The sequence below is a fragment of the Rhinolophus hipposideros genome, assembly GCF_964194185.1.
Source record: "Rhinolophus hipposideros genome assembly, chromosome: 13".
NCBI lineage: Eukaryota > Metazoa > Chordata > Mammalia > Chiroptera > Rhinolophidae > Rhinolophus > Rhinolophus hipposideros.
The window spans coordinates 6,992,144-7,005,930 of NC_138059.1; the positions used below are offsets into that span (position 1 = coordinate 6,992,144).

General features: G+C 38.7%; 1 protein-coding gene across 6 annotated transcripts in view; it reads right to left on the reverse strand.

The window, feature by feature from the left end:
- EFR3A (EFR3 homolog A) overlaps positions 1-13,787 on the reverse strand; it is an 82,246-nt gene that overhangs the window by 45,661 nt on the left and 22,798 nt on the right. For 4 of the 6 annotated variants that reach the window (XM_081070101.1, XM_081070102.1, XM_081070106.1 and 1 more), the window contains 3 exons: positions 7,465-7,541; positions 5,543-5,670; positions 4,152-4,302 (listed from right to left, as the gene is read on the reverse strand). In XM_081070101.1, the coding sequence (XP_080926227.1) occupies positions 4,152-4,302; positions 5,543-5,670; positions 7,465-7,541 (356 nt within the window). Of the gene's footprint in view, positions 1-4,151; positions 4,303-5,542; positions 5,671-7,395; positions 7,542-13,787 lie in introns of all 6 variants that reach the window. The other 2 variants (XM_081070103.1, XM_081070105.1) reach the window with 1 other exon arrangement.

Genomic DNA, 13,787 nt, shown 5'->3' on the forward strand with positions numbered 1-13,787 from the left:
AAGGGGACATAAACTGAAAGAAACATAACAAACTCAGTAGAGAAGAAAAATACCGAGATGGGTAAAACCATTCTACCTCCTTTCAAAAAATTGAAAACAACAAAAACTGTCCGTATGTCTAGGAAATTTTAAATATCCTACACGAATCACTGACTTGGCCCTAAGAGTCCTTAACATGCACTATCTTTTCTCATTAGCTTTCTTATTCATTTGGTGATTTATTAATTCTGTATACCAAGTAGCCTAAAGTAATAAGCTGTTCGTTTCCTTGCAGATTAAATACATATATACATCCGTCAGGATACAGGCTGATGGCTTTAAAAGGTACCCAAAAGAATTATTCCATCAAATTTTCTGATACTCACCTGGAAATAAAACTGAAATATCATAGAATAAATTCGAAAAAATGAAATTATGATGCCAAAAAGACTTTAACTCAGCCAGAGCTAAGTCATCTGTTTTTAAACTTTATATGATACACATTATCTAGAAAAGGGCCACATATACTATACCTAGCTGAGATTAAAGTGACATTAATTACCAATCTATACCATACACTGTACTAGGTATTTTCACATGAGTTCTTATTTAATCATCCCAATAACCCTCTAAAGACTTTGCCATTTCTCCCCATTTTCAGATCGGAACACTGAAATTCAGAAGTTAAATCATTTGCCCAAAGTGACACAGTCAGTGAATGGTGAAACTGGCATTACAGTCCAGGGGACAGAGTCTAATTTTCAAGATTCTCTGAGTACAAGCTGTATAGTTTCAGAAAATATTAAATATATATTAAAAAGAAATAAAAACATTAAAGGATTAACTTTTAAATATTGGTATTACAGATGTCTTTAACTTGTTTATTCTTTTACATGTTCTAACATTTTCCAAATTTGCTACAATAAACATGTATTTTAAAAGCAGAAACAAATTAATCAGAAATAAAAATTTGGCCATTAAAATGTTAAAGTTTCTGGAAAAATTTTCAGGAGGAGAAACTTAATTCTCTTTCCATGTGTTGAGAGTGACAAATAGGAGTATATCTGAACGATCATTTCCAGAAGCATCTCCTATTGTCCACGAGCATAAAGAACAGGATAAAAAAAATGGGCAGCTATGCTCCAGAGACATGTACAAAATACATCTTCCTTCCCAACTTTGCGGAAGAGCTCTTCTAACTCCTTTAACTCTGGATCTCTATCGAACTCGAAATCTATATACTGTGTGTTAAAATAATCCAATAAAAAGAAAGGTATTATCTTTAAGGACTTCTTATCTTATGTAGCAGTGGGGGAAATGAGACACAGCACAGTGCAGAGATTATGAACAGACTATTAGATGGACCTAGATTTGGATCCTGAATTTACTAACAAAATGTGTGGCCTGTGAAATGGGATCCTTAACTCACAGGGTTGTAAACAGATTCAAATGAGAACCCAATAAAAGTTAGCACAAGGCCTCATACATGGTATGCACTCAATAAAAAATAAGTCCTACTTATTTGTCACTGAAAAATTGTCACTGAAAAATTTAAATGAAGAATTAGATATGTTTCAAAAGGTACAATAAAAGGAAGCAGCAATGTCATCTTTTAGATGTAAGTTTCTCCCACTGACCACTATTAAAATTTTGGGCCTGGTAAGTTCTTTGTTGTGGGGACCACACTACATGTGGGATGTTTAGCAGCAGCCCTGACCACTAACACTCCCCATCCTGCACTGTGAAAAATCAAACCAGCCTCCCGACATTGCCAAACGCTCAGGGAGTGGGGGGACAAGCGCCCCCTCAATGAGAATCATTGCTTCAGTGTAGTGAATGGTTTCAAGGACTGGCCCATGTGGACAACTGGTAAACAATATTTAAAAGAAGAGGTTAAGAAGAGCCAGGAGGCTTAAAAAAAGTGAGAAGGATCAACTGAACTCATGAGGAACAAAAAAGAAACATAATGTATGCTTTTCCTAGATCTTAATCCACAATAATGACGGCGTATTTACATGCCAAAACGCAAGCTGTGGAGTAGGGAAGACCTAGCATTGAATCCCCTGGATACAGCATTACTTCATCGTATCTTTGGACATGTTAGCTTCAATTCTTCATCTATAAAATGGGAACAATGTTTCTGAGCTTGAAGGGTTTTGTGAGAATATTATGACATAATAAATATGAAGCATCTAGCAAATACTGTATTACAGTTGACCCTTGAAAAACGCAGGGGTTGGGGGTACTGACCCCCACGCAATAGAAAATTTGTGTATAACTTTTGGCTCCCTAAAAACTTCACTACTAATAGCCCACTGTTGACCAAAAGCCTTACAGATAAAATACGTAGTCAATTAACACATATTTGGTATGTTATATGTATTATACACTGTACTCTTACAATAAAGTAAGGTAGAGAAAACAAATATTATTAAGAAAATCATACGGAAGAGAAAATTTACATTACTATACATATTTATTGGAAAAATAAAAATCCATGTATAACTGGACCCGTGTACTTCAAACATTTGTTGTTCAAGGGTCAACTATATTTCCTGAAAAAAACTGAACCAGTGTTGCATAGTATTAATATTTATTACCATTACGTATTATTATTTATAACAACAATGATTACATATTACCATTTAGCGATAAATTAATTACCTAGCAATTTTCTCTCCTGAATCAGAGTACATACAGATACGCTGTATTATGCTCTATACTTTTCTGTATTTGAAATAATAGTTCAAAATAAAAACGGGGTACTAAGAAAAGGTACCTAGCACAATTGCTAAAACGAAAGAGAAACTGAATAAATCACGCACTGTCACACTGGGTCAGCATCAGCATAGAGGCAAATGTCAATAAATTAAAATAAAATGTACAAAAATCATTAATAAATACAAAAGTATTAATCAGTACCAGTCATGTTTGACAATATTTTTTCAATGTTTAATTTTCAATGTATCAATTTTCAATGTTTGACAACTCAGCACCACTAAAAACTAAAATTAGATTTCCCAAGAATACTAGATAAACAACGTTGGTCAAGATTACACAGAATTTCATTTACTACAATTCACTCAAATCAAAGTAGGTAATTGAAGAATTTGGTCTTTTGCCCAAATGACTCATTAAAGAAATCCTAATGGCACTGCTGGCTGCAAGCAGAGAAATTTCTTGGGAGTGTGCACTGAAACTTCCACCCCAACCAGGAAACCATTTTCCCGCAAATTTTATCACTAATTATAAAGGAAATCGGAGAAGCCTAAGTAGCTCACACTGTGTGAGCCCATCACACCACTAATTGCATTTGCAAATATGCAACAGTTTCCCTCTTGAAATTACATTGCGAATTTTATATACTCTTGCTTTTTTCTTAAACATTCTACTACTACCAATAATGACTACCAATCCATGTACTATTTTAACAGCTTCATACATATTAACTCATATTACACAACACGCCTATAGGGCTGGTACTACTGTATTCTCATTTCACAGATGAAAAGCTGAGGCAAGGAGAGGTTAGCTACCTTGCCCACAGCAGACGGCCAGAAAGTGGTTCAGGCATCACTCAAACCAGGGCAGGGGGATCCTGGAATTCACGATCGGTCACCGCCTATACTTTCTCCCCTATACTATAAAAGAACTGCCCATAAACAATAGCCGGCGATATGTGACTCTGTTAGTTGCTGCTAAAAATCTGGATGGGAACCTATGCATTGGCTGAATGCCTGGAAGCTTCTCCTCAGAGGTGAAGCTGCACAATAAAAGTAAAGATGAGAGAACCAAGGTGACCCCTGTATTTTATTTTCCTTTGCAGATTTGCCTTCCCCAGCCCCACAGATGTTTAACAAACTATGGTTCAGGACAGGAGGGAATGTGTGTGGCCAGCAGAAATAGTTCAGAAGTACTGTGAGAAGGCATGGGGAAATAACCCCGACTTTGATGGCCAATGGCTTTCTGTTGCTCCTTGTGAGTGGTGAATAGCACAGATTTCACAAAGATGCAAAAACTAGAGACAAAGTGTTCTAACCCCCTGTGTCTATACTGGTTGTCCAAATGCCCTCACCAGAGCATTTGCCTTTACCAGGTCACGACATTCTCAGAACGCCTCTTCTGTACATGCTAATGAAACTCAAAGTTAGTTAAGAGATTAGTTTACTCACAGAATTTGTTCCAAGAACTTGAAGCTTTGGTTCGCCTGATTCCAGCAGCTTTGCTACCATATGAAGAAAGCTTTCTACAAAGGGCTTGATGCTTTGAGAATGGCAAGCCATAAGAAGTTGGTCCAGTGCCTCCATAGCAATTAAAACATACCTAAGTGTTAGAGGAAAATAATGTCAAAGCATTTCTAGCTCTCTTAATTCTAAGTGCTTTTTACTGGAATAATTAAAATAAGTTTATGAAAATGAACGAAACACAGGAAGGCAAATTTAGTGGTTTCTAAGTGGAATCTTAATTCTCACAAGCAGTAATGATCTAGATTACAAAATAATTCTGAATTGAAGTATACAAAAACTGTATTGGACTACTCCATTTTCTCCTTCTCACCAGAAGCTCTTTCAGAGCTTCCTTAACATGAGCTTTGTGTGTATTTTTCTTTGTAAACATGGACATTTTCTGTTTTCCAAACTTTTAACATTTCTTTGTATCTGACCGCAAATAGTTATAAGCAACATGCCTAAATTTCCAACATAATCTATTTGTAAACATCAATATATAAACATTATCAGCCACAACAGACTATTATCCTAAGAAAGGGTCTCGTAAATGTTACCTTACAACTCAGATTTGAAAGCTTGTACAAAAAATTGAAAATAAGACTTTAGTTAACTTTGCTTCAACAATGAATTATGAAACTATGTGTATCGAGACTCACTAAAATGTTCTAAGTACTTAACAGGGACGTAGAGAAAGCCAATATTTCACTTGCAGAATGGAGTACTCTAAGAAAGTAGGATCATAAAATGACAATATGGCAAAGTATTTGTAATCCAAATTATCCAAGTAATTACTGTTCAAGCACAGAGAATGGATTGAGATAGTAGACTTTTATTTACAGGTAGTTTTGCAGCTAGCACCATTCCCAATCAGCTTGCTTACATCTTCTGAACCTTAATTTAATATCTAAGCCTAACAGTAGTTCTATTCTATTACTCCTCTGACAGGTAAAATTGAAGTCGTGTTACAAATCAATTGGTTAACAGAATATTTCTCTTTGTTTTCAATTCAGAGACTGCTTTTTAAATTACAGCACCGCACTAACAGACTAAGGGAGTCCATTTTCACTATTTCCATTAGAGAAGTTTCAAAAACGAAGAGGTGCTTAAGCTAAAGGCAACTGCATTAACTAACATGAGCCTATTCTTAAAATCTGACCACAAGGAAAGTGAAAGCTGCAGTATCTATCTAGTATTACACACTTCCTTGTATAATATTACAGTGTTTCACCCTCACATATCACTTCTGCCTGACTAGATGGCAAACTAACTTACAGCAGGACCGAGCCTGAAGACGTTTCCAATGATACAATATGACCAGCAATTAGTCTCCTTACCCAGAACGATGTCTGACAACATCCCTGCTCAACCTTTCTGCCAGGTAAGAGCCAATTCGATCTAGTTTCTCTGGAGCAGATACTGCATAAAATGTCAATTTCTCCATATCAGCTTTGACAAGGCCGTCCTAAAACACAGTAACAACAACAAGAAATAAATAGGTTATCTATATTTTCATGCTTATGTTTTTGTATTTCTGAGTGTTGCTTGCTTCACATTTCCCCTTTTTGGCTTGGTGATTAACCCAGTTTTATGCTGAATCTTTCTGCATGTAGCTCCCTTAGTGCTAATATTCACCATTGTGCACAGACAGAATTTTTAAAAAGTTGAAAATGCCCCATTTAGGCAAAATATTTAAATATAACTTCATAAGCAATGAATTATTCTAACACCCTCCTACACAGAGAAAAGATTCCCAACAAAAGCTTTCAAAGCTCCCTCACAGCCTACAAGGCAAAGCGGGTAAAGTAGACAGCTGGTCTGTCGTTCATATTCCTCCTTCACACGGCCTCTACCTCATCTTCAGTGACCATAGGCTCCAGACTACCGAGGGTAATAATGTGAATATTCAGTCTATTAAATACTACTTCTGAAATTGTGGTCAACATGATTACCACCCATCACACTCTACAATTTCAAGGGTCTGATCTCAAGTCTATCTCTTGCTTTGCCATGCCTTTTCTCTTGCCTGGCCCCACATTTGCAACAGACTAATCTTTACTTCTCAGGTGGTGTACATCTTTCAAAGCTCAGCAAATCTCATTTTCCTCTGAGAATGCTTCCCAGACACTGCCAACCTACAGTGATACCCCCCGCAATTTAAAGGAAAAGCTTTACCACCTGTTTTACTTAATATTTCACTTAATGATGTATGCACTGTGATTTAATATTTAATATACTTTTGCTTTATATCAGTCAATGGATGGAAAGCTCCTTAAGGGCAGGAAACATCTTAGGTTTTTTTTTTTTTTTCCGCTACGCCCCAAAATATGCAGGATATCTGACAGCAAACAGTATTTAATTACTAATTAGCCTCTCTAAATAGCTGTGTAAATCAGATTTGAGTAAAAATGAGATATATCTCATGTCATGAGACATATAGATTAATGTTAAAATAACCAAAAGGTTTCTATAGTTGGCTACATTTTAAAATAAAGAATATTCTGGGAATCAAACCCATGTAACAATTTTGGATTATATCCATGTAACACTAAAGGAATCTTAGAAAATTTAAAGAGTGTCAAACAAAACCATTTAAACCTAGTTGCTTTGAAGCCAGTAATCTTCTACAGCAAAGTAACTTTTATTAAAAAAAATAAATGAAAGAATTTAAGTAAAAATAGAACTCTGCCTGGAGTATTCTTATTTTACACCTCAATTCTCTTCTAAAAACTGTATGGGCAGCCCTATTGATTCTTTGACTCGTAGCTGAGATTTCATTTCCTTCAAGCCTTTCTTCTTCCAAACCCAAATTAGGTATGATTCCAACTCTAGCGGCATCCTGTACTTCATTTCTCTACCACAGCATTCTTACACAATATCGTAATCGCCAATTTACTTGTCTATGAGCTTGGTGACAGCTCATGCCTGCGTGCACAGTTGTATTCTTAGCATTCGTACAAATAAGCTGGCACTAGTCCATAAGTTTTGATGAGTATTACTTAAATTTAGGAACTATTTGGACAAAAGAATGTCACCTGTCCATCATTCCAAGTTTATGCTTTGTCTATGAAAAGGATATGAAAATTAGACAGGCAAGCATGGATCATTTAGAAGTAAAAGAGAAGTATAAAAATAGTGGTGGACACAGTGAGAGTTAGGGGTAAAAGTAGAGAAATGAAATTAGGGAAACCTTCGGGAGGTCAGCGGGGGGGAGGACGGGTCAGCAAAGAGAAGGATCAGGAGATGTAGATCAAATTACTTTGGGATCCTCAGGGAATATGTTGTCCACCAGACGTTTGTAGCGAGGACGCAAAGCAGAGCAGCAGCAACACACTCCTGTTCAAAAGAGAAGAAAATCACAAAGGACAGAGGTTACTCATATTGTAAAGTGACCTAGAAATTCAAGTTTCTAAATTTCAATGAGTTATTTAAAGTACAGGGTAAAAACTCAAACTGCCACAAACAGAAAAAGTCACCCAAATTCAATTACTGATTAAGAAACGAAAAAGTTAAATTTCTTCTCCCCTCCCCGAAGACACCAGGTCCAAATGAATACACTAACGAATTATTCCGAAGTTCCAAACCAAATTGTTTGGGGGCATGTGTACACACACACAGCCCTAACAAATTCATCCTATGAAGCAAATACATAATTGGCACCCCCTTTGCCTCCTTTCTGATCTCATCTCATACTACTCTGTGTATGCCCCCGTCCCTGCTGCCCCCCCCATGCCCCATTCCCCCAGCCTGACCCAATCCACTCAGCTCCAGCCACAATGGTCCTAGAATGACAGCTCACTCCTAGCATAGCTGGTAAAAACAGACAATACATGTATTTACATAATGAAGTGGAAACAAGCTCAAAGGAAAGTTCAGAAATTTCAAAAGCTGCTGAAGGGCCGCTCTGTATATTTTCCATTGCTGGTGTTTTGGAAAAAGCAATGGATTTGGACCCGGAAGACCTGGGCTCATTCCAGCTCCTTCCCTTGAGTGGCTCCAGGAGCCCGAGGAACGGCGCTCAGCCATCTGAAAAGCTTTATGTTAAATGGGGGGATCGTTTTCTTGTCCTGCAAAGTCCCACCTGCACAGGACTGCTGGTCGGGAGCCATTATAAAGCTGTTCTCATGATTTACGGAACAGGGGTGTGCGTGTCTCTGTGTAAGTGATTTGTACGTATTTAGAAACAAAAATATGGGATAAGAGAACACTTGAGCAGGAAGTTATGAGGACTCGGATCTGAGCAGACATCTGCTACTGTCTTATCGAGTAACGTTATGCAAGAGCCAAGCGCTCCGGGTCTCACTTTGCGCAGGAAGTTATGCTCATTCACGCATGCAGTCATACACTACAGGTGACGGGAGTGCCAGCACGAGCCCAAACAGCGAAGACTGAGTCTGGCCTTGCAGTAAAGTGGAGCCATTCAGGATAAAAAAACAAGGCAGTTAAGATCCGCACAGCATCTTCAGTGATCACAAAACATGCATGCATGTATACATACAGAAACTTACATAAATAACGCATAGATTATTGAACCATTTCTTGCAAACCAGTGAGGTATTATCATCTCTACCACTTTACAAGAGTGGAAATTGCAGGGACCACGTAAGAACTGACCACATAACTTACTTACACAACAGCAAGCATGGGGTGAGACTCCAAGGTCTCGCTGTACAAGGCCGCAGGTGTTACTGGTCAAATCGATCAACTATTCCATGTGCACCTACTGTGTGGGTCATGCTAGATACACAGATGCAAGAAAGTGTAAAAGACACAAGATGCTTACCCTTGACAAGTTTACAAACTGGTATGAAAAACAGTGGATAATTCAGCAGTATACACTTAGGCACTATATGCTGATAACATAAAATGCTACCCGTTGTTTAGGGTGCTTTCTACTTTAATGGAAGCAAAATACTCCAAAGAGTCCAGTAGAATATTTTTTTTTTCCAGATTAACACCAACACACCTGAATTCTTTTCAGAGTCCAAAAGTGAAACACGGGTCTGATTATGAGAAAGAAAAACAAGAGTAACAGCCAAATAAGCAAAAGTCCTATTTCTGTTTCTACTATACCTTATATAACTATACTTCAGATAAATGTTAATCCAGTGAAATAAATTAAAATCAAATATGCATTGAGTGACTGACTTATCCAGGGCACTGAGCTAGGTATTGCAACGATGAAAGAAGCTTATAACCTGCTAAGAAGATAGAGATGAATAGTTTAATAACACTACCACAAGGCCAAACAGTACATTCAAATTGCTATGGTGGCAGAGACTGGCCACGGCACTCACAAGTCTCAGTGTTTCAATTTCCCATCAGAATGGGAAATTGTGCTATTTTCAGTAGTAAAGAGAGGATTCTTAATAAGCTCTTAAGTTTCATTCACATTGACACTTTCTGATGTTATACTCGTAGATGGCTTTTAGTTTAAAGAGGCTTCAAAAACGTGAATTTGGAATACACGTGATATCGAGCTCCTACTTTCAGAAAGCGTAGGTCTGCTGGTGGGGACAGCCGAGCAGACAGCATGGTGTAAGGGGTAGGGACTCCGGCGTCAGACAGACCTGGGGTCAACCCCGGCTTCCTCACTGTCCAGCTGGGTGGGCAGGTTACGCTCTCTCACTTCACCTGCTTCCTTATCGATTGAATGGGTGTAATCATGTCTTTTTCATATTAATTGGGAAAATTAAATAAAATTGTATATAAAGTTCTCATTAAGGGTGTAACATACCGTAAACATTCCATGAAAAGTAGCTCTTATTAGCCATGCAGCAAGAGAAAGGAGTACCGTAAGAGACAACCAAGGTGCTTGAGGGCTCTTGCGATAATATTCCCATCAATGTGAACACCTTTGCTGTAAACTAATCATCTGAAAATCACAACCGATTTTATAGATGGGTCAGCGGAAGCTTTCAGTACCAGCATCAGCACCAGTGGGCACGGCTGCCACAGTCTGAACACGAGTGCTATACCAGACACTTCACAGCAGTGCTCACTCCCTCCTACGGCAGCTCGCTGAGGTGGTATTATCTCTGAGAAACGAGGCTCAGAGAGGCCCATTTGTCCCATCACAGGCTGGTAAGGAGAAGGCTCAGATGCCAACCAGGTCTGATGACTCCAAAGGGTAACTGCCCTACCAAATTCCAGTACCGGACAATTTCTAAATGACTAAGCATGTTGGAGGCCCACACACCGTGACCAAGGCACATGACTGCAGGAATGAGTCTAACAGATGCGGAGTGCACCCTCACACAGGAAAATAAATGATCCCAGCGCGGTTCTCCAGAAGCCCCCAAAGGAAACCACTCACCGCAAACAAAAAGCTACCAACCACAGAGAGGACACATGAAATCAAGCTTAAAAAGTTCAATTTACTCAGGTTTCTACAAAATGAGAACATTGACGATCATATAAGGTTAAAATGACTGTGGCAACAGTAACGACAAAAGAAACAGCTACCGACCATTTTAAGTAAGAGAACGTTGTACTTAGAAACACCAGGAGAACAAGTGACGTGAAATCCGTGGACCTACTCAGGCACAGAAACGTGGCCGACTCCCCCGCGGAAGTCAGTCCGTAGGGCTCCTGGAGTTCGGCTGCGGGGACCTGCACATACTCTTTCATGGTGGCAGGACCGATTCCCCAGGGGACCCTCCTGCTTCTACATCCTGTTGCCTGCTGTTCAGGAAGCGCCGAGTTCCCTGGACTTGTAATTCATTAGCAGAGGGCACTACTGTACTGTAACTTACCCAGCCTGCTGCTGACATCAAATATAAAGCCATCGAGAACTTGATAAGAACTTGATAATATCCATATCAAATTCTGCTGGCAAGGTCAAATCGCTTAAAGAAGACCCTATTAAAGTATTAAAGTATTGCTAATTTAGTAACAGTAGATGTTCATAAAGTTTAAATAGAAAATAAACCTGCTTACACTTTTTTCCTTAAAGCATTCCTTTAATTCCACCTCATCCTAAGCTTCTGATTCCTTCCAACACACTCCTTACTTTTCCATCTCCTCCCAACCTTTTCTTTTCCAAAGGAAAAAAAAACGCTAAGCATATCACCAAAAGCCTCAAGCAACTGGCAAGTCTGAGCAACATGAATTCGTCCTTTAAATTGAACTCTAGCACATAGAGAAATCCACTGTCCTCCTCCATAACACGTGGAATTCAGAACCCTGCGTATGATACACTTCGGAGGAGAAACACACCATCTCAAGTGGGATAACTCAACTATGGGAAAACGGAACTGGGGCAGAGTTGGAAAGAGAAATTATACTTAAAAAAAAAAAAAAGGCTGGGCTCATGGGGCAGCATGTTCAATAAGCCTTAGTAAACAGGAAAATCCTTCCACCTACCTCTCAGGGTTAGGTAGGAATGCTAAACTAATATAAAAATCACCTGGAGTCTTACAAACATGAATGTACTTTAGGAAGTTTTACATACTTCTCATTAACCATTTCTTTAACAACTCCCCAAGACAACTGCTTCTCCTTAGCGCCCCGGACATCATTCTCCTATGGATTCACCAGTGTCCCCTCGTCCTCACCTCACCCAGGGGTCAGATGCATGGACTCCAGCATCCTCCTTCCTTCGTGGCCAAGTTTAGAATTAATTTCCAACCCGTCCTGACCCACTCGTAGAAGGACTTGAATAGCGGCACAGGAAACCTCACGCTGAGCTGAGAGTAGCATGGCGCAGGCGCTTGGGCACACAGGGGTCCTGGGAGAATTCCGCTTAATTCTAAGTATTCCTAGTTTGGGATGACATTTGCTTTCCAATGCAGCTCTGTAAGTATGGGTGTCTGGATAAGTAATAAAGACCCCTTTAAAATAGGCCACTTGGAGTTCCAACTAGCTATATTACCCAATGATAATTTGAACCTAACTGGAAATGTTAATGTCCCCATTATTAAACTATTAATGTCTCTATTATGAAACACCACCATGGCACTGGGAGCTTGGGATAAAGCTATCCTCTAAAAGAAACAACAAAAAATTACTAACACAGTCAGTCACAGAAGTTGAAGAATGCTTAGATCCTATATGGAAACCAACTATCATGATCTGTAAAGGCAGAAAATAATGGTATCTATACCTTCTACGTTGCAATTATAGTATCTCAATTAATTCTTAACTGTAATGTATTAAAAACTCGCTGGCATATTTAGGGATCACCAAATTTCATTCTTTTAAACAGGAATGGCTGTGATTACTGGGTTTTGGTCCTTTATGCCCTCACTGTATATTTCTATCATAGCACCTGTAAGAATTTATTGTACTTACTTATACACACACCTGTCGTTACCATGAGAAAATAAGTTACTCCAACATAAAGCCCATTGTTGTGCATGTCTGGCATATAGCAGACATTTACAAAAACGATCCTGTGCTAAATGAATGTAGACCCAAAATTCACTGGTGGATAAAATGAGCTTCACATCTGCTCTAATACGTCCTATAAGAATCCAAATAATGATAAAGGAAGTACGCTGTCCATTAAATAAATGCCAGAACAACAAGAACCCTTCGGCACACAGATGACAATGTCAACTGAATCACTTTCAACAATTAATGGTTTATTTTTAGAGCCAGTGGAGGCCGTCAGTAATCAAGGGGAAAAGAGACAGACTGCTTTCCTATTAGAAGATTTTAAAAATTCATCACTTCAAGAACTCTGGCTCTGTGGAATCCAAAACGCTTTAAGATTTCGCATCACATATATTCCCTTCAAGGTTAACACTGAAAGTCAAGTGAATCATATAGTTAGTATCAGAACAACATCTGCTTCATACAATTAATAAGATTTAGTAACATCACGGTCCCACTTATACATCCCCCTCCCAAGGAGCAAATACTGAATATATAAATGTATACATGCCATCTACACATACATGTGTCATATACAAAGCCTGTAACATGGGTATTATTCCTGTACTTTGGCCCATGTGTACAGGGCACTGTGCTAAGAACTATAGAGGATTAAAAAGAAACTATATCGGAAAAGACAAAGGTTTAAAAACTGAATTTTAAAATAACGTTTGGACAACATCTGAAGACAAGGGACATCCAATGTCAAATGGACCAGATGGACAAAGGAGCCATAGCAGTTCAGAGAGAGAGAGAGAGAGAGAGAGAGAGAGGGGGGGGGGGAGAGGGAGAGCACTTCAAGCTCAAGTGAGGAGAGGGTTTAGGAAGGACAGGGAACTTGAGCTGAAGAATGAATAGACTGAACTATTAGGTTGGTGCAAGAATAACTGTGGTTTAAAGGGTTGAAAATAATTGCAAAAATCACAATTACTTTTGCACCAACCGAAAACAAAGATAAATTGAGGGCACTGAAGGACGATTACAGTCAGATGGAACAATACAAGCATCGCTAGGGAGGATGGCACGTGGAAAAACCAAAATGCATTTTCTAATAACCCAGAGCTCAGAAAGAAAGGAATGATAGGTGGCACAAAGGAAGCATCAAAAGGGTCAAGTGACTAATTAGACAGGGGGTCAAAGGAACAGGAACGAAATAAACTTATCTTCAGGAAAGTGTTTCTTTTAAAAGGATTTTAATCCATTAGA